Source organism: Solanum lycopersicum, chromosome 9 (assembly GCF_036512215.1).
Source record: "Solanum lycopersicum chromosome 9, SLM_r2.1".
NCBI lineage: Eukaryota > Viridiplantae > Streptophyta > Magnoliopsida > Solanales > Solanaceae > Solanum > Solanum lycopersicum.
In genome coordinates, this window is record NC_090808.1 from 15456191 (window position 1) to 15478588 (window position 22398).

Genomic DNA, 22398 nt, shown 5'->3' on the forward strand with positions numbered 1-22398 from the left:
AATGGTCCATTAGTAATTCTAATCCATAGTTCGTAATCTTCAGCTCGAATGAAGTCTTGCATTCTTGTCTTCCACCAATAGTAGTATTCTCCATTAAATAATGGTGGTCTGTTGATGTGTTGACCTTGACCATGCCCAAAAGGAGGTGCAGAATTCATTATGATCTTATCTTGAGTTGTTAGACTCTTCAAAGATAACCCGCTCTGATACTAATTGTTGAAATTCTTACCCTCGAATTCGTCTTAGAACACGTTTATTCTATATGTTCTTTTGCAGATTACAATATTTACGTTTTGTGAAATAAATAAAATAATAACACAATATTTTATCGTGAAAAACCCCAACTCTTAAGGGTAAAAACCACGACCTACACCTCTGTAGGATTGAACTCCACTTTATTAAACTTCAAGTCTAAACAAAAGATTACAAAACAATGTAATCTAAGGAATTATAAACTTTAATTCCTAAAGGAATTATAAAATCTAATTCCTAGCTAAGAAATTATAAACTCTAATTTCTAGCTACCCAATGAAACAAAACCCCCCGATTTTATATCTTCTAATGATCTTCTAGTTCTCCAACTTGTCGAACAAATCCTCTCACAAAACTCAGATTGTAAACAAGACTCTTGAATACAATCTTACAATTTTTCCTCACAAGTTGCAACACCCCCAATAAATCTTAAAACTCCCTTAAACCTCTTGATCGTGTTTTGATCTTCTCTCTATGTAAGTGCACAATTTTTTCTGATGCAAATAGCTCCCTATTTATAGATCAGAACTTCAACAACACCTTGTATATTCAACTTGTATTTGCATTCTACAAATCCTTGTTGACTTCTACTTGTACTTCTTTTCTACATAATTTCGTTAAATAAATAAGAAAGCATAATTTCCTTAAATAAATAAGAAAACACAATTTCCTTAAATAGATTTCCTTAAATAGGAATTAGTTTTTCTTTTTTCACTTGGCTTTGAACCCTTTATAAAAAGAACCTTTTTGTACTGGTTGCTTGTGGAAAAAACAATAATTCCGCTGTTTTATAACTTTTAATTCACGTGGTCTCCTTATTCGAGTCGGATTCGTTCTGTAAGAAACACGTCTGTACAAACTGTTTCTTTCATTTGTTTCTCTATTTGTCAATTATCAAAATCTTTATCATTCTAACATGAACTTATTTATTCATGAAGCCAAATTGATTATTCAACCCAAATAAATATGAATTAAATCCAAATTTTATACAAAATTAACCCGATAAAATTTACATGTCTGCAGTCTCATCTAATTTTTCTTATAACCCAAAACTCTATTGAATAATGTTGTACGGATGTGTTGAACATTCATTGCAACAAGGTTTATTTTGATAGTCATATACATGTGTGGTTAATTTGAAAAATAAAGTAGTATGACTTAACAAAGTTTACAATCACATATTATAGGTAAATTTACAGAATTCGGTTCTAAATTTACAAGATTCAATAGTTCCTGTAAAACATGCCTCAGAATAACAAATTATAAGATATTACTGATAGTCATGTTCTATGTCGATTAACTCCATTAACCATTTAAGTTTTATTTTAACAAAATAGAGTCTAAAATATTACTGAGAAATATATTTATACAAATTTTATAGAACTTTTAAAAAAAACATATTATATTAATAAATTGATTTAAATAATAACTTACTTTGATTTTAAAAAATTCAAAAATATCTGCAAGACTCATATAGATATACAATATGTGAATCTCTACCTTCGAAAGATCGAATGATATATATATATATATATATATATGTATATGTCACGAAAATGCAACTATGGAATAGTTTGTTCAATATTGATCAGAACCTATTCTATCCATGAGAGTTGCATATATTTTTATTATTCAGAACATAATACATTTCCCCTTTTTCAATTGTGTGGAAGAAAATTCGGATATGTCATATCGGAATATAGTTACAATCACTATCTTCTATAAAGCCTAACATGCCTTTACAGGAAAAAAAATTGATTACAAGTAAATGTGGCATAAAGTATAGTCACATATTTGCATTTCAATTTGTGTAGTATGCTTGACTTGGTCCAAACCTTTTTTTTCTTAAAAAAATAACTTTTGAAATAACAAATCTAAAATAAGTCATAAAGATTTTAAAATTAAATTATTATTACACATATTTAAAAAAATCATTTTTATTCAGACAGACTAAAAAAAAACACTATCACACTTGACATAATGTCTCTAGTATTAACTCTAGCAACTACTATACTAGTTGTACAAATTTATAGGCAGATGACTAATAACTCTTTAAAAGACAGTCCTGAAAAGTTCAATAGTTAATTTATTATGGTAGGTGGGGTGAGGAATGGGATGTAAAAGCTAAAGCAAATTTTTTAATACAAATTTATTTTTCTTTAAAGAACCTTTAAAGTACATAAAAAGGATAAATAATTAAAGGTAGAAAGAAGAAAGTTCCATAAGGGAAAAATGGCATCTCATAATCAAATAACTAGAATTATCATTACATTTGTTTTGATTCCATTACTCACATTTCAATGTCATGTATGTTCACAAGACAAAGTTAACTTGTCCTTGTATTATGAATCTCTGTGTCCATATTGTGCAGATTTCATTGTGAACCAATTAGTTAAAGTTCTCCAAACAGATCTTGGTTCAATTGTGAATCTTAGGCTTGTTCCTTGGGGTAATACTCAGATTGCACCTAATACTAGCTGGATTTGTCAGGTTCCATTTCTTTTCTCCCTATTTCCTCTAAATTTGTAGGTCAGCTTTTGTTTAATCATAAATTTTTTAATTTGAGGATGTGAAATCGTGTTTGAACATGTATTTTGCAAACTTTAAAATATTTGAAGATGACATTTTCACATGTTTGTCATATTTAATGGCTAAACAAATATGTGACGATAAATTTTGAAAATGACTTTGAAAATCTATTATCAAATGCAAGGTATTGTACCCCTTTCCAACCTTCATCTTGTAGACTTTGGTTATTTTGTTACCTTCTTAACCTATAGACTTGCTTAGGCCTGAGTTGTGAAGCTTTAACATTGAATATCGCTTTGCTGAAATATTTTAGTACTTAATTTATAAAAATACTCACTCCGTTTTTTTTATATATTGATTTTGATTCAACATATAATTTAAGAAAGAAAGACTTTATTGTTTTAGAACTAGTCATAGCCTCATACACAAAAGAGCCGTATAAAAGTTATATTGTGACCATAGACCAAGTGCCACATGCTAATGGGTGTCAAAATTACACCTCTTCGTCAGAAAAATATAATGTTTAGCTAGATTAAAATTTTAGATTTTATGTATATATTATATGTTGACTTTTCTTATTTCTATGCATGTCTTTAAGTCATAGGTAGCCCCTTGGAGTTGTACGCATAATTCACTTAGACACCTCAACTAGGACATGTTTCAATTGAACACTTAAATTGTTCAAACATATACCCATTAAACACAAAATGCTTATGTGGCAAGATAAGTCTAATTCACTGTACTAAAGCGCGTGAATAGATCCCAATATTATTATTTTTAATTTTTTTAAAGTTGATTTTGTCATTTCTTGAAACTTAGATATATTATTAAATAACTAAAATTAATAATTTAGTTCAACAAGGATCTCTTAATAATAATTAAAAAAAAAAACCCATTATCCTTCAACAATCTTCTTCTTCAGAGCACTCTGTCTTCTTCAGTATTTAGAAGATCTTCGACACTTTGTTTTGGTTCCGCTTTGTTTTGGTTTCAATTTTTTTTTTTGTAAGAGAGACTGAATTCTTACCGGCCAAATTCCTAAGCCACCATCCTCCGCCTCACCCCTTCCCCATATACTTTCTTTCTAGCATTGTTCTGCCATTCTCAATATCATAAGCATTATCTTGGAGTTTTAGAAGAGAATTTCATAAAATAATAATAATAATAATCAAATTGTGTCAAAAATAATTTTGGTGAAACACCATTTTTTCCGACAACGCTAATACGAATCTGAAGTTATTTTAGAATAAAGGAGACGGGGCAGGTGTATTAGTGGGAAACAAAATCCTTGTGTGAATTGTGAGAGGAAAAGTGGAGTTACCATTACTATTAAAGTGTGTAACGGGTATGGAGGTGATGTGGTAGGGTTACTGCTATGCAAAAAGAAACAAAGAAGAAAGGTTCTTTTCATATTTCTATTTTATTTATTTTTTTTGGCTAAAATAGTAGTTTTATTTTATTTATTTATTTTAATTTATTTTTTTAATTGTTATTAAAGGGTCAATGCCATATGTCTTTTTTTATTGGTTATTGTACCACATCATCCGCGAGTGTATGTCACTCACTCTCTATTTTTTATTGATTGTCAGAAAATGTTTAATAGGAATATATTTTAACTAATAAAGGTGTTCAATTCAAACAAACCTTAGATAAGGTGTCTAAATGAATTATGCGGACAACTTTAAGGGGCTGAGAATGACTTAGGCCTTTTTTTATTATATTATGACATTCAATATAAATTTCGACTCAACCACTGAATAGACCAACACTACTAATTATGCTAAATTCTTTGTTCATCATTGATTCTACCCAAACTTTTAAATCTCTCCAATTTCCTTAGTAACTGAATTCTGTTCTGTTCCATTTTATTTTATTTTTTGCATGTCAACAGCATGGAACAGATGAGTGTCAGCTAAACACAGTGGAAGCTTGTGCTATCAAGGTTTGGTCAAATCTGGTATGTAACACATGTTATTACACCGAAAGAGATATTTAGGGACAATAACAAATAATTCAAAAAAATTTAATGGTATTTGAGTTAATGTTATTGCATCCAGAGTTGGTAAAATGTTTAGCAATATATATATATAGAGAGTGATGGTTATAACACCCAATATTAGATTATTGACGCTATTTATTTTCACTAAATCCTTTATTTATTGCCACTAAATACTTTAATTGTTGTAGTGTGCTAATACATACTCCATCCGTCCCTAATTACTTGTTCATTTTGATAAATCAAGAAAGGACTAATCTTTTACCTATTATACTTTCAATTAATTACATAGAAAAAAATAGAACTTCTTGAAAATTTTAATTTTAATTTACCACTTCATAATTAATAGGGAGATAAAATAGTAAATTCACTATGCCAATTATTATTTTCTTAATAGGTGTCTCAGTTAAAAAATGAACTAGTAATAAGAGACAGAGGAGTATCATACGATAAATTGTTAATTCCAAAATATTAAGTGCAAAAATAGCCAATAATATATAAAAACGTCAGATATTTATATATTTAATAACTCAAAGGTTTATACTAATTCCACAAGTTATTTGTTGGTGTAAATGATAAAACAGGAAACACATTTCAAGCTTATAAGTTGCATAGAACAATTGCATCTGCAAAACAAACACTCATCATGGCAATCTTGTTTTGGTTCAACTGGTTTAAGCCTAAATCCCATCGAGAATTGCTACAATAATGGACTTGGATATCAGGTAAGAACAAAACTAGCTACACTCGTCTCTCTAACTTGCCTTGATTTTGGTCAAAATGTTGATATAAATGTTAGAAAAAATTCAAAATTAGTATAAACATATTTGTTGGATTAATGTATGTGTCCACTAGTGATCACAGAACCAGGTCCTTTGCTTAAGTTAAAATACTGAAAGTAAGAGACTGGAAGTAAAATAGGCATACAAGATTATACGTGGAAACCTCCTTTCTCAAGGGAATAATACTGTCACCCGTCACACAGAATTTTCAACTGTTTTCACTAATCTCCAAGCAAAAGTGAATATAGATTTAAGCTACACCAATGAGATTGAACTCTTAATCTCACACTATATAATACACCTATGATTTACTAAGCCAAAGCAATGCATCCAATGCGCACTATATATATTAATTATCACTAATTAATATAAATTTCAAACAGTAAGACACAAAGTTAACTCTAACAATGTTCTTATACTTACTCACATAAAGGTTTGAAACATTTCTTATAAGAATGAAACAAATCCTACAAGTTTAGCACATTACAAGCATTCAAAAGACAACAACACACATAGATATCACTTCTTCAGTTGATCTGGTCCCTTTTCGTATTTTAGGCTTGATTGCTTCTCTCTTTGAATGCATGAATCATCAAGTTTTTTGTCTCTTGATTATATCAATCAAGAAGAATTGTTGAAAACCACACAAACAACCTCGTCCATTTCCATTGGTGAAGTACACTGACTGCTTCACCGACACCCTAACAAGACACCTTTCCAATTGTACACCATATTGTACCTAGGCGAGAACACTCTGCCAGTGAACGGGAATCTGCATTTGTTAGGATCAGTAAAACAATTGAGTTACATAATTTCCCCCCTTTTGATGATGGAAAAAAACCACCTCACATGAGTTTATATTCATTCAATTTATCAGTTCCGCCTATCACCAAGTTCCCCCGTCAACATGCTCTAATTTCAACACACTTATTCACAGTCAATTCCCCCTTTTGACATCATTGAAAAGGAGTAACAGTAAACATATACAAGTTGCATGCAAAATCATTAGGAATCCAAGGTCATGGCCACAAAGTACATGAGCATGCAGGTAGACATAGAGAAGACAAAAGCATACCAAAAAACGCAAATTAGATAATCATATTAGATCATAATAATGGCCACAGAGTCCACTCAAAATAGTACATTTGCCACTAGACTAAGAGAGGGTAACAACAAAAGAACAAAGAAGAATTAAGAATTTAAACAATAGACATTTTTTGGATGGAGGGGAGAGAGAAGGAATGCAGCACAAGATTCAAGCGAAAAATAGTATCGACATATGCCTCAATGAATTGCTTGTTGAGAGTCTGGAATTCCTCATTAACTAAGGCATTTGATTTAAGTAGTTGTTCATTCTCAGTCGTGAACTTTTCAACTTTCTCCTTACTGTCAGCACTAGTATCAGGACCTTGAGAGATAGCTTATTGAAGTTTGGACCCTTATGCGAGCAATTTCTACCTCATTTGCACTCAAGCTTTCTTTGAAATCATCCAACTCACGCTTGAGAGTTTCCTATTTTTAAAGGAGTGCAGAGACTTGAGACTTGGCTTTGACCTTACCCTTAACATTGTGGCTGCAAAAAACATTTACTCTACAGATTCTGGTACTCCCCTCCCAAGAGACACTCCAAAATATTCAAACACTTGATTCAATAAGTACCCATAGGGTATGCCATGCTTGGCATTTTCCATGTCATAACTCTATGCATGTTCTTGAGCATAATCTAGGAAGACTAATAACTTCAAGTTCAACCAATTGCTCTATGAGAAATAGATCTGCTGCAGACGCCACTGCCCTTTTTTCATACCTGGGCACGACCACCTTATTGACAAACTCAAAACACAACGGGCACTCTTCTCTAAACATCTTAGGAAGACGTTCACACTTCATAACCCCATGCTTGGTGACCTGTTGAAAAAAAAATCGTCAGAGGATTTGCACCCTTCAATTGACTGGATCCCTTGATAGGGAATTCATTGTATAATTCCTAAAATTCTGCACTCATGGAAATCTTCACCTCACGTACAGATGTCTAAATGCCTCCATCATCAAAGAGTTCCATTTTGTAGTAGAAATCACACACTTCTAGATCATGTAGATATGGTGTTGGACATTCAATCTAAAGCTCTCAATTTTGCAAGGAGACAGTGTCATAAAGAGTACACACACTATGTCAATAAGTATGTTAGTGTCAAACACCTTTCTATTTAGGACTTTCTGGTTTTCAAGTTTTGCAATAAGTTCCTTCCTTGTCAATACCTTTCCTTCAACTTGTATCTCGGAAGTCAGATCTTGTTGTTTTGCAGATTTGATTATGAGGTAGCCCTTATAATGACCCTGGCCTTTTTTACGGATGATTTTTTCCCATATTTAGGGTTTCGCTTAGCCTTAATTTGTTTTTACTCCACTTCTTTCCGCCGTTTCGCCACTGCCCTAACAATGTCCTAAGACTCAGTATCACTAGATCTTATCTCCTAGTTGTTATGGGATTTTCACTAAGTAAATTGTGAATCTTTCTTGCTTGTCGATTTTTTACGGTCTGAGCCTTGTTGGCATTTATGGCATCTCCCATTAGCTTTTGAGTAGACCCCCTTTTGACATATTTTCTCTCATTCCCCCTCTTTAAGGATTTAACTATTTTTCCGTTTCCTTTTCTCTTGTTTTCTTCTCTGATTCAGAAGATTCTTTTGCAATTCTAACCTCAAGAACAACTTCAGGTTCTCCAAGATCTGATGTATACACATTTGAAGCATTTTATCCCCTAAACCCTCTTCTAGACAAAACAAGAGGAGATTTTTCATTCTCTCCTTCATTGTTAACTTCTAATGTTTCAAGGGTTGGTCAGATATAGGTTCAAGACTATGAGTGAAAAGTTCCAACGACCAGTACTCCTCTTCCAAAAGAGTGATTTCAATATCTTCTCTGAGTGATGCAAGACTTTGCACCACCACTAGGTCCTCTGCAGTAGCTAGTATGTTAGACTTGGTACCCTTTCCTTCAGGCAAATACTCATAGAAAAACCTTTTACATATAGCAGAGGACATTGATCCTGGTTGAGATACAACCTCCAGATCTTCAGTAGGTGTCTCAGGTTTAAAAACCAATTGGGCCTCAAATTTTGAGAGTCCTTCTCTGATAGAACAAGCATTAGAGAACAAGACAAGTTGTCTACAATGTTAAGTACATTAGACTCTTAAACTTCATTTTTGGGTGTGAGGGATTCACCAATTTCACCAAGACCACAACCGAAGTAGAGAGAGAAGCCTTAGAGGGAAGAATAGAGAAGTTTAATGAACAAGGGTTTTCAATTTCTTGGGAGAAGACGGATTTGACATTTTCTCAAGAGAAAGGAGAAACACAATTGAAATGTAGAGACAAAGTTCAAAGAAAAAAAATAAAGGATTTGATTTATTTAATCATACAAATGATTTATATAAGCTTGGTATGGGTCCTTAAGCAGTAGTGACCTTCAATTTTTAAATTGAAAACATATATGTAACTGACACAAGAAATAAGGAAATGACACGTGGCAGTGATCGTTGACAGAAAATTGTGTAGTAAAGTGATACTAACCTTTAGGGGGACTATGTCGCCTGTTATGAATATATCTTCATTTATCCATACCTTCAGTAAGGTACCAAGAGTGAATTCACAAACTATGAAAAATATAACAAGTACAAAACATGTCTTCATTAGAGCTAAAAGGTGGTTTCGTGCACTTGTTGTGAAATCACTTAAGCTTGTGTATCCTCAAACTCAATATGTTCTTGAAAAAATTCTCCTTGCTCATTTCCTTGGTGACGATGTCAGCTATTTGATCCTTTATCATACAGTATCTCATCACTACATTTCCCTTGGCAACATTGTCTCTCAGAAAGTGATGTCTCACATCAATATACATAGTCCCCTTTTGATGAACAAGATTCTTTGTCATGTTCATTGCACTTGTGTTGTCACACATGAGAGGATTAATATTTTTGAGGACACCAAAATCTTCAAGTTGTTGCCTGATCCTCAAGAGTTTAGCATATCATGAAGCAACAATTACAAACCCTCTTCAGCACTAGATAAAGCTATGAGATTATACTTTTTAGTTCCCCATGAGATCAGTGATGACCCCACAAAAGGTGACATGCCTAAAGTGTTTTTCCTGTCAATAAGAAAACTGGCATATCAACGTCAGCATATCCAATCAAATGTAATGAGTCTCCAAAATGATAGAATATAATTAGGTACTAAGTTCTTTTTAAGTATCTTAGGAACCTCTTAGTTGCCTTTAAGTGTGACTCTTTCACAACTGCTTAAAATATGGCACACAATCCCATGGTGAACACACTATGTCAGTCCTATTTGCAGTGAGATAGAGAATAGATACAATGATTCCTCTATACATTATTTGGTTAACATCACTTCTTGTATCATTCTTATAAAGCTCAACATTTGTGCTGATTGGGGTATCAATTATCTTGACGTCCTGCATGCTAAATTTCTTGAGTAGTTCTCTATGTATTTCTCTTGACAGATTGAAGTACCTTAGGAAGTTGTTTAATCTGAAAATCCAAAACAAAAGGTAAGTTCTCCCACCATTCTCATATCAAACTCACTACTCATCAATGCTGCAAATTCCTTGCACAAGTAGTTTGGTCTGAAGTGGCCCCAAAACTTATATAATCCATGTAGACTTGCACCACTAGAAGCTCATTTTCTCTAGACTTCAAGAACCGTGTGTTGTCAATTTTTCCACTATTGAACCCATTATCTAGAAGGAATTTCGATAATCGCTCATACCAGGCCCTAGGTGCTTACTTCAAGTCATATAATGTATAGTGAACACATGATTCGGTAAATCAACATCTTCAGAACCTGGAGGTTGTTTCACATAAACCTTATCTTTCAAGTAATTACACATTAAGGCTCTCTTCACATCCATTTGAAACAACTTGAATTCCATGTATGTGGCGAAGACTGTTAGAATTGTGATGGCTTCCATTCTTGCTACAAGTTCAAAAGTGCCATCATAATTGATTTTTCCTAATGACTCTAACCTAACACTAATAATATTGACTTATTTCTTATGATAATTTCATGTTTATCTAGCTTGTTTCTGAAAACACATATGGTCCCAATAATGGTTCTGTTGGGAGGTCTAGGGACCAGGTGCCACACTCTTCTTCTCTCGAACTATGCATCTCCTCTTTCTTTGAGTTCACCTAGTAAGCATCGTACAAGGCTTCTTTGATGTTCTTTGGTTTAAAGGCGAAGACAAAAGCTAAGAAAGCAGCTAGATTTCTTGCCTTGGATCTAGTTTGAGTTCCACATTCAAGGGGAGAACCCAAATTGTCCAAAGGATAACGAAATTGATGTTTCCATCATGTCTCTTTTATTGTCTCCTTATCAGGTTAATCTCCTTCAAAATCTTCATTTAGAATCTCTTCTTCATAAGAAACACCTAGAGTATTAGAGGGTCCAAGTACTTCCACGGGTTCTGCAGACTTCTCTTCATTCTAATCATTTCAACCACAGCTTTTTGAATTAGGTTGTCACTCTGAATTTGCATTAACTCATCAAGTTCAAGATCCTCTTTTCCTTAAAATTTTTTCAACTCAAACGATTTATTAAAGATGACATGTACACTTTCTTCCGTACACATGGTCCTTTTGTTGTAGATTCTTTATGTTTTGCTTGACGAAAAATACCCCACAAATGATCCTTCTCAAACCTTGGATCAAATTTGCCAAGATCATCCTTCCCATTGTTAAACACAAAGCATTTACAACCAAAAGCCTTTAGAACTTATTGATGGTTTCCTTCCATTTAGCAAATCATAAGGAGTTTTCTTAAGCATTGACCAAATGAGACATTCTTTAGTGACATAGCAAGTCGTATTCACTACTTCAGCCCAGAAATTCATTATAAGTCTTGAATTTATGAGCATAGTTTTGGCAATGTCCATCGAGATCCTATTTTTCCTTTCAACAACACAATTTTGCCGAGGAGTTCTTGGAGATGAGAAGTTATGAATAAATGAATGTTATACGCAAAAGCCTACAATTTGGGCATTTTCAAACTCTACACCACGATCTGATTACTAGCAATTTTGCAGTTTAGCTTCAACTGAATCCCTTTTGTAAAAGTCATCAATACTCTACTTGTTTAATCTTTTCTTCATAAGGACATATTTCAGGTGAATCTAGAGAAATCGTCGACAATCACGAAGATGTATCTTTTCCCACTTCTGCTTTAAATTCTCATTTGTCCGCAAATATCCATGTGGAGAAGCTCTAATGGATTGATTGCGGTGACACCTTTCTTTGACCTGAAAGATGATCTTCTTTGATTCCTTCTTACGCAAGCCTCACAAATTTTATTTTCTAGAGAACATTTTTATTCCACAGATTAGATCCCTTGCAACTAGTTTGTTCAATAGAGATGAGCTTAGATGTCCCAGTCTTCTGTGCCACAGATTTGAATACAAGATTGCACACTAAGACATGTGAGACTATCTCAAGCTATAGAATTCAGATCTGTAGCATACATGTTCTTAACTCTTCTTGCACTAAGAATGACCTTGTTGGAAGTAAGATTAATGATGAGACATAGATTTGACACAAATCTTACTTCATTTCCTTTATCACATATTTGAGACCACAGAGTAGGTTTTACTTCAACCCATTTACATTGTACACATTATCTATGGAGTATTCCAGAGAACTTCCAATCCTTCCAATACCAAGAATAAATCACTTTTTCTTATCTCTAAATGACACCACAACCTTGATGTGCTTCTAAAGAGAAAGAGTTGAGTTTCTCCAGTCATATGCTTTTAGCAACTACTGTCCATGAACCAACATTGATTGATTCCTCTCTTCTGCAAAATAATCACTTGTTAAATTTAAGAGGCCACTTGAGATGGGGTTCCCAAAAATTGTCGACAGGTTTGATAAGAAACCTTATAGTCCAAGGAGGCAAAGTATTCTTGCTAAAGTGATATTTAGGACTAGGTACCTTGTTTTTTTCTTCTTTCTTTCTCTAGTTTTACAGAAACTTTCTTGATTGTCTTTTAATTTTTTTCAAAGATTCACAATTTCTTTTCAAGTGATCGTTTCTACCACAATGAGTACACAATAGGTTGTCAAACACTGACACATACTTTGTGTGAGGGTTGTATGGAGATTTCATCCTCTAAAATCCCAAAACCTTTTTAGTGTTAAATTTCTGATTAGCGAAGTTTGAAAGAATCTTAGAAGAGTCAGTCCATTTCAAGGAGTGACTTATCTCTTCTTGACTTGACTTAGGTCTCTTACTAGTTGTGAGTTCCTCTCAAGAGCAGCGACTAGTTTGGACTCAGAAAGTTTTAGGCTTTCCTCTAGATCAAGTTCAAAACTGCTGAGTTTTTTTCTTTCCAGTCTCAGAGGTACCAGGTACCTCATGAAGTTGATGATCCTCAGCTTCGAGAATACTCAGCCTAACATTCATATCAGAAAGCTGTGAAATAAGGGTGATTTTTTCATCGTCAAAGAGGTTTATGAAAATTTTGACTTAGAGACAAATTTTAATTTGTTCTCTCATTAACATAGTCAATCAAAACAACAAGAAGATTTCTCAATCTCTTAATTTATAAGGTATCTAAATCACTTTTAAGATCGAAAAGAGTTACATCATCCTTGTCTTATTCATCATCAAATTAACATTAGTGAGAAAAGTGAGTTGAAGATATTTGCTTCATTGGATGTTCTTCCTCTTCAGAGTCACCGAAGGTGTTTTCCCATGCTGCAAAGTCCTTTACAACTTGATTTGCATAGGCCTTTCTCTTAGCATGGTAAGGGATCAGGTCCCTTTGTCTAGGTTTGATTTCTTACCCTTCAGGTTTGTTGGATCTGGAAATTTCTCATAAAATGATTTGGCTTTCCACACTTGTGACAGAAGTCATTAGCATCAGTTATTATATTGGTGGTTCCTTTCTTCTGAAAACCTCCATGTTTCTGACTATTTTTTGAGATCTTTTATTCAAATAGGTCATTTCATCTTCTTCTTCAGATATATCATGTTGGCACACCTTTAAGGATACAAACTTCACTTTTCTTCCTTTCTTTTTCAAAGACTCCTATTGTCTGTTCATGTCATACGTCTACAGATTCCCAATAAATTAATCCTTGGTGAGAACCTTAAAATCTCTAGCTTAGTTATGGCATTTACCTAGCTTTTCCGTGATTTGGGAAGAACTCTGAGAATTTTTTGAACCTGCTTGCTTGGAAGAATAGGTTCACCAAGGCACCTTAGTTTATTTTTGATGGAGGTAAACTTGGTGTGCATCTCATGGATGGTTTCACCCTCTTTCACACTAAAATTTTCATATTGAGTCGCTAACATGTCCACCTTGGTCTCTTTGACCTGAGTTGTTCTTTCATGGGTTGTTTTCAAGTAGTCCCAGATTTTCTTCACCCTCATAGGCAGAAATTATGTTGTATTCATCTGCACCAATGCCATAGACCAGTAACTTGTTAGCTTTATAATTCTTTTTATTTTCTTTCTATAAACTGCATCATATTCTCTTTTGGACTTTGAATTACTCTAGTGAGATCTCATTCCTTCAAGTCCTTGGTAGGAATGTAAGGCACATCGAGTATCACATCCCACAATTCATTGTCTTCCATCATAATATAATATTGCATTCATATTTTCCAGCATCCATTGTATTGGTCGTTGAATCTAGGTGGATAAGTGGTAGACTAACCTTCTTCAATATTTGGTGGAGCAACCATTCCTCCATGATCTTCTTTCGCTTGGTGTTAGCAGTTAGACAAAATCTTGTTCTAATAACAATTGATGGAATGTAGGCATCCATTAATTATGGCATGGTCAAGTCCATAGTATAGTTAAGCTGCAAAAAAGCAAATAGTGAAAGTAAAGAGAACACACGAGACTTTACGTCGAAACCTCTTTGCTCAAGGGAGTAAAACCACGACATGGCACACATAATTTTCAATTAGTTTTACTAATCTTATCAAGCAAAAATGAAACACAAAGTACAAACAATATTGAGATTAAACTCTTAATCTCAACACTACATAATATAACCTATTACTTATTGAGCCTAAGAAATGCTTCTATTGCCCACTATATTAATCCTCACTAATTGATATAGACTTTAATGTAAGACACAAAGTTAACTCTAACAATGTTTTTACAATGACTCACCGAAAGATTTGAAACAATTCTAACAAGAGTAAAACGAATTCTATAAGTTCAGTACAATACAAGCATTAAAAAACAAATAGCCTGCACAAAAAGCACTTCTTGTGTTGATTAGGTCCCTTCTTTTATATTATGTTTGATGCTTGATTTCTCTCTCTTTGAATAAATAGAATAGTTAGTTGTTTTTCATTTTGATTATATCAACCAAAAAGAATTATTGACCATTGGACAAATAACCTCATCTGTTTCAGGGCAATATTTTGTACATCTAAAAAGATGTCCTAATAGTGGGTTGGTGAAGTCGTCAGCGTACATAACTAATAGAAATAGATGAGGTTGTTTCTCCAATGGTCAATCATTATTTTTTGTTGATATAATCAAAATGCGAATAATTAACATGACTATTCATTCAAAGAGAGAAAAATCAAGCATAAAACAAAATAAGCAACAAGGGACCTGATCATTGCAGGAAGTGCTTTTGTAGGCTTTTTGTTTTTAATTCTTGTATTATATTAAACTTGTGGGGTTCATTTCACTCTTGTTAGAAACGTTTCAAATCTTTGTGTGAGTCATTGTAAGAACATTGTTAAAGATAACTTTGTGTCTTACGGTTAAAGTTTATATTAATTAGTGAGGATTAATATAGTGGGCAATGGATGCATTTCTTAGTCTCAGTAAGTAATAGGCATATTACTTAGTTTTGAGATTAAGAGTTTAATCTTATTGTTAGTTGTAATTTGTGTTTAACTTTTGCTCGAGAAGACTAATGAAAATAGTTTGAAAATCTAGTGTGACAGGTCGTGGTTTTACTCCCTAGAGAAAGGAGATTTCCACGTAGGGTGTGTTTGATGTGAAGGAAAATGTTTTACTGGAAAATAAGTAGATATTTGACTTATTTTCTCATGTTTGGTTGGTGAGTAGAAAATATTTTCTGAAAAAATATTTTTGTGTTTGATTTTTGAGTGAAAAATATTTTTGAGAAATACTAGATAGAAAATAAGTTTTGAAGTTGAATTTTTTGAAAAATACAAACTTAAAATATTTTTCGTGGTGGGGGTGGGGATGCGGGGTTCGAGGGTAGGAGTGAAAAAATTAAAATTTGAAGTTGATTTTTTAAAAAAAAAAACAATACTTTTTTTTTTTGGGGGGGGGGGGGAGGGGGGGAGGGCTGATAGGGGTGTAAAAATGAAATTCTAAAGTTAAAAATATTTTTAAAAAACAAACTTATATTTTTTTTAAGGGGGGAGGGTAGTAGCTGGGGTGGGGGTGGAATCGAGGGTAGGTGTTAAAAAAGGAATTTTGAAGTAAAAGTATTTTTTAAAAACAAAACTTAATTTTTTGGGGGAGTGGGGGGTAGAGGGTAGGTGTGATAAAAAGGAATTTTTGAAGTTGAAAATATTTTTTAAAATCAAACTTAAATTGTTTTATTTAGGAATGGAGGGTGGTAGGGGTTGGGGGTGGGACTTGAGAATAGGGTTGAAAAAAAATGAAATTTTGAAGTTGAAAATATTTATTAAAAAATAAACATAAATTTTTAGGGGTTGGGGGTTGGTAGGGGGTGGGGTGGGTAGGGGGAGGTTGGAAGAGAGTTTTGAAAAATGTTTTCCTTAAGTTTTGAAGGGAAGTCATTTTACTTAAATTTGAGGAAAATGAGTTGATTTCGAAAACATTTGACCCAACCAAACATGAGAAAATTGAAAAACATTTTCCTCCATACCAAACAAACCCGTAAAGTCTCGTGTTTTCTCTTGACTTCTAGTATTTGCTTTTCCTCGTCTTGATTGTATAAAGGACCTAGTCTTGTCATAGTTAGTGGATGCATACATTCCATCAAGATTACAAGTCTATAAAAAAGTTCTCATTTTTATTAGCTTATTAAAATAAAAGATCATGTGGGTAAAACAAATCCTCGTTTTTAAATATAACTTATTTGTTTGTTAAATACTTTTAAATGGCTTACTTCTTTAAAAATTTGAATTTATTCACTATTATTGAATATTGATCTTCAAAGCTCAAAAAATAAGAAGTATGTCTGTCAAAGTTAGTTGTAACTTTTTTTGTTTTTATTTAAGTAGAAATTGATAAATTTTCTAATGTAAAATGTACTTACAGCTAGAGACAGCATACGCAGATGAAACTACAAAACTGAAACCTCCTCATAGGTTTGTACCATGGCTGCTAGTAAATAATCAGCCACTTCAAGAAGTTAGTCCCCTCTCTCTCTCTCTCTCTCTCTCTCTCTCTCTCTTGTATTCTTTCACGTATGATATGAATGAATACATTTTATATTTGATTGTAGGATTATCAGAATTTTATAGAATACGTTTGTAAAGCTTATAAAGGGCGCAATAAACCACAAGCTTGCAAAACCAAAGCACTCGAGATCAATAAAATTAGCGCGCAAGATACCAATCCTCGAGTTTGCTTTAGATGATAGGCGTGAGAGGATCTTTCCCTAGTACGAGAGGACTGGGAATGGCTTTTTAGCTTTCTTCAGGATTTGACCCGAACTGTTCTGCAGATTCCCACGCGTTACACACCCAGTCAATATGTGTGTGTGTGTGTGTGTGTATGTGTGTGTGTGAATTATATTAAGCATTGTGATGTATTAGCTTGGAATAATAAGTTGTTTTTCAGTGCAAAACTTATAAACTTTTAATGAGTTTTTGTGTGTGTGTGAATTATATTAAGCATTGTGATGTATTAGCTTGGAATAATAAGTTATTTTTGAGTGCAAAACTTATAAACTTTTAATGAGTTTTATGTTTCGTAAGCAATAATGCAACAATTGTTTTGTAATAAATTAGACTTTTTATTAATATATGAAAGAGAGTCTTTGAGGATTAGTGATTTGTGGTTGCTTGTGATCATTACACACTTACACATGATTAGTGATTTCAGCAACTCTCATAGAAAGCGGAGATGGAACAAAGAAAAAGGAATAAAGGCTGAGGTGAAAAAATGGCTAAAAATAGAAGTACCTAGGCTAGCGCACCACAGGCGCACCGCCCAAGCCTTACGCTTAGAGCCAGTTTTGAGGTGCACTTCTAGACACGCCGCGCCAAGGCTTGACATGTAGAGGATGTTTTCAGGTGCGATGATGGCACGCTGCACCATACATAACCTCAGTACTTGATGTACTAGGCGCGATAGAGGCGCGCTGCCCAGCCACTTTCCGACTTTTCCAAGTTTTAAGCATTAGATAAGAGTTCTATTTTGAGAAGGATTTGTTCTTAACTTTATCTACTATTATAAATAGATCCTATGACTTCCATAATTAAGGTTTGACTTTTCTTTAGTGTGAAGGGCAAAATAAAGATTGTAATCCCCCTAACTCTTCTATTTTTCGGATTTGTTTATGAACAATTATCTTTTTGTTGATTACTAAGAGCATGAGTGGCTAAATTCCCTAGTTTTGGGGTTGTAGCTATGAATTGATTGTCAAGTATTTAAGGTTTTATGAATTAATCTTCGATTGTCAATTTCAATTACTTTTATATTCTTGTTTTACTATTTTATGCATGCACACTATAAATAAACCTAGTGTATAATCATGAATTGACCATAGAAGAGAATAGATAGACCATGGAATATAGTGAGCTCGATCCGATCATTAAATTGAGGAGATTAGTGTTCAGGAGTGACTCTTGGAAGACGAACACCTTGATTTTTTATAAAATAGGATGAAATATATGTGCTCACCAGTTAGTGTATTCATCCCCTCTCAACGATGTAATTAGATAGCTAGTTGGGGTAGACAACGAGAGGTGTGGAACCTGGATCACACTATCAACCCTATAATTAGTAATTTGCCATCTGAAGTTAGTTTGAAGCCGATAATATGATACATGACATTAATTCTTTATATGATGCAACTCTGGAATTGCCTTTAACTTGCTTGAAACATTATCAAATTTGTTCATCCTTGTTTACTTTAAATTAGTGCATAGTAGTCGTAGTTAACCATACACTATCAACTCATGAAATAGTAATTTTCTCTTTAATTGTGGAATGAAGTGTGAATATAAGTTGATCATAAATTCCTTGGGAAAGATAACTCGTTTCTAAAAGAAACTATAATACTTGCGCGACCACGTACACTTGCGTGTATATGGGGAGCAACAAATATCTTACAAAAGAACCAGTTGTGTTAAAAATAAGCTCATTATTTATAGGATAGCAAGTCTTCATGATCTTTTTACGAAGAAATAAGAAAAACAAGTCATCTACTATAGAAGAGAAATAAAAAGGACGTAATCTCATTTGGAAAAGTTTCAAATTCTTTAGAGTGAACAAACATTTCAGATTCTTGTTGTCGGTAAACACTTTTATATGAACACCATATAAATAATGCCTCCAAGTCGTTAGAGCAAACCCTAATACAGCTAATTCCAAGTCATGGGTCAGATAATGCTTTCGTGCACCTTCAACTATACTGAATCATAAGCAATGACTTCCCAGTGTTGCATCAAAACACAACAAAGTCCAATCTGTGAAACATCACTATACGCTACAAAGCCATTTAATCCTTTTGTAAGGTTAATATCGGAGATTAAGTGAGTCTATCTTTCAACTATTGGACTCTTTTTAGAATCTTCTGACAATAAGAATTTTACCTTCTTTTGAGATGTCATCAAATGCGAAGCAATAGAGAAAAATTCATCCACTAACCTTCTGTCATGCCTGAGCCTACAGATTGGGTGGGAGTTACACTCGAGAACCATTGTTGGCCCCAAGCTAGACCTTGTCCTATCTTACTTACTTAAATGGAAGACTTAAATCAATAAAGATAAATCTATTAAATAAATTGAGATTTCATTGTATTCTGATTTAACTTGGTCAAAGGGGGTGAAATAGATGAGAACCCCTCAAAAACCCTTCTAGAATAGCCAGCCAAACCCAAGAAACTCTTAATATCAGTTGGAGATGTGGGTCTAGCACAAATCTACATTTTCTCTATTTTTCTGAATATCAACTTTATTTCCCTCTTCAGAGACAATGTGGACTAAGAATGCTATAGACTCAAGCCAAAACTGACTAACAATGCCACAGACTCACGCCAAAACTCACACTTAGAGAATTTGACATACAACTCCCTATCTTTTAAAGTCTGGAGAACTATTCTGACATGACTAGCATGATCGTCTTTATTCCTTGAATAGAATAGTATGTCATCGATGAATACGATAACAAAAATATATTTAAATAAGGTTTGAAAACTCTATTCATAAGGTCGATGAACGTTGTAGTTTGCATTGGTTAAACCGAATAACATGACCAGAAACTCATAATGACCATAACGGGTCATGAAGGCTGTCTTTGGAATATCACATTCCCTTAATTTTAACTAATGGTAGCCAGATCGGAGATCTATCTTGGAGAAACAAGTATATGGTAACCTTGGGAGAGGATATTTGTTCTTGATGGTAACCTTGTTCAATTGAGGGTAATCTATACACATCCTAAGGGAACCATCTTTCTTTCTCACAAATAAGACTGGAGCGCCCTAAGGTGAGACACTTAGTCAAACGAAACCCTTATCAAAGAGAACTTTTAACTACTCCTTAAGTTCTTTCAACTATACTGCTTCCATTCTATATGTTGGAAAATATATAGGATGAGTATCTAGGAGAACATCTATACAGAAGTCTATCTCTCTCTCAGAAGGGACTCCGAGTAAATCATCTGGAAAGATTCTGCAAACTCTTTTATACTGGAACTGACTGGATAAGAGGTATCTCAACAGTACATTCATTAACTCGTACTAAGTGATAGACACACTCCTTAGAAACTAACTTCCTTGCCTTAAGGTATGAAATGAAATGTCTTTTAGGCACTACTGAACTAATTTCCACTCAAAGACAGGCTAATTTGAAAATAAAACTTGACAACTCGAGTTCTACAATCAACTGAGACATAACAGACATGAAGTAAGCCCATACCAAGAGTGATATCAAAATCTATCATGTCTAACTCAATTAAATTAGCCATGGTACTCTTCTAATTGACGAAAATAAGATAATCACGATGAACTCTCTTTGCTAGAATAGAGTCACCAACAGGTGTAGAAACACTGAATAGTTCACTAAGTTGATCTGGAATAACATCAAAATTCATAGCAACATAAGGAGTTACAAAATATAAACTCGCTCCTCGATCTAGCAAAGCATAAATAGTTTAGTCAAAGACTTAGAGCATACCAGTGACAACATCTGGCGAATCCCCTTAATCTTGGATACTATTGATGTCATATAAATGGTTTGATCCTCCGGCATTACTGGAGGTAGCCCCTATAGGTGTTGTTTTGTCTGGTGGAGCAACTGAAGAAGAATGAGCTCTATTGCCCCCATTACCATTACCCTGCTTGTTCTTTGGACATTCCCCCAAGAGATGAACATTCTAGACACACTTAAAACAACCAGTGGATCCATCACGACAAATACTCAAGTGGTTTCTACCAGACTTAGTGTAGGCAGGAGAATTACTACTCCCTTGCACCATGCTACCTTGGTAATAGGTAGGTTTAGCTTTGAAATTCTGGCTATTGTACTCACATTTATTCATAGGTGCAGGTGAACTAGTAGATGACAGAGCAGATCCCTTCTGTTTATGTTGGAAGGATGACCAGTTTTTATTACTCTTATGTTGTCCGGACTTGTTCCGTGTCTTAGCTCTTTTGTTCTTGAACTCCTCTTTATCCCTCAGCTTCTCTTTCTCAACCTGTTGTATATAGACCATTAACCTTGAGATATTCATGTCTACATTACGACCCTTCCCTCTTTGCTAGATAGATGGGATAACCTGCAATGAACAGGCTCATTCTACTCTCATATCCGCAACCATCTTCGGAGCAAAATGGTATAATTGGGAGTGAACTTCAACCTGTAGTCATAGACGCTTAAGTATTTTACCTATGTGTGACAACCTCTCGCACCTTAGCCTTTTTCAGTTCTCGAGGGAAGAAACACCCTAAGAAAGCCTCCTCAAAACATGCCCAACTCGCACGTGTTGCATCCTCAACTCTACCCTCTCTCCATTGATCAAACCATGTCCTAGAAACATTCGCCAATTGATATACAACTAGTTTAACTCACTCAGTATTGGCAACATGCATAACCTCAAATATATTCTTCAGTTCCTCAATAAATTTCTTTGGATCCTTAGTAGTGCTCGGACCAGTGAAACTTAGAGGATTCATCCTCACAAACTCTCGGATTCTCGAAGTAATAGTCTCTTCCTGTTGAACTCCTCTTTGTTGTCAAACCTGTTTAGTCACAACTTAGCATAGAAACCTTATTGCTTCCCTAAACTCAGCATTAGTTACTTCCCCTTGAGGTTATACTTCAGGTGCATTTGGAAACTCGTGCTCCTCAATATTTGTCCCAATAGGACGACCTGCTTTTAGCTCTTCTTGGATGCATGATTATCTGAAAACATGCACAAGCACGAATTAGAAGGAAACTTTTTAGAGATCATACTCTAACGCACGATATGAGTGTGAAAGAAATGAAAAATAGTCCTAAGTGTTACAGCCTCCTAATTATAGATGTGGAACGCTTCACAACGATAATTAAGACTCTACAGATATGGCTTCATAGACTCTATAGTAATCTTGAACTCTAGGCTCTGATATCATGTTTGTCA

At 34.0% G+C, this 22398-nt stretch overlaps 1 protein-coding gene across 5 annotated transcripts in view; it reads left to right on the top strand.

Annotated features, from left to right (window-relative positions):
* Window positions 1-2397: 2397 nt before the first annotated feature.
* Window positions 2398-22398, top strand: part of LOC101254020 (gamma-interferon-responsive lysosomal thiol protein) — a 50107-nt gene continuing 30106 nt past the window's right edge. For 3 of the 5 annotated variants that reach the window (XM_019215795.3, XM_004246218.5, XM_069288860.1), the window contains exons 1-4: window positions 2398-2742; window positions 4673-4738; window positions 5362-5502; window positions 16867-16959. In XM_019215795.3, coding sequence (XP_019071340.1) covers window positions 2485-2742; window positions 4673-4738; window positions 5362-5502; window positions 16867-16959 — 558 coding nt within the window. In that variant the 5' untranslated portion in view covers window positions 2398-2484. Of the gene's footprint in view, window positions 2743-4672; window positions 4739-5361; window positions 5503-16866; window positions 16960-17053; window positions 18139-22398 lie in introns of those variants that run through there. The other 2 variants (XM_010327441.4, XM_010327442.4) reach the window with 2 other exon arrangements.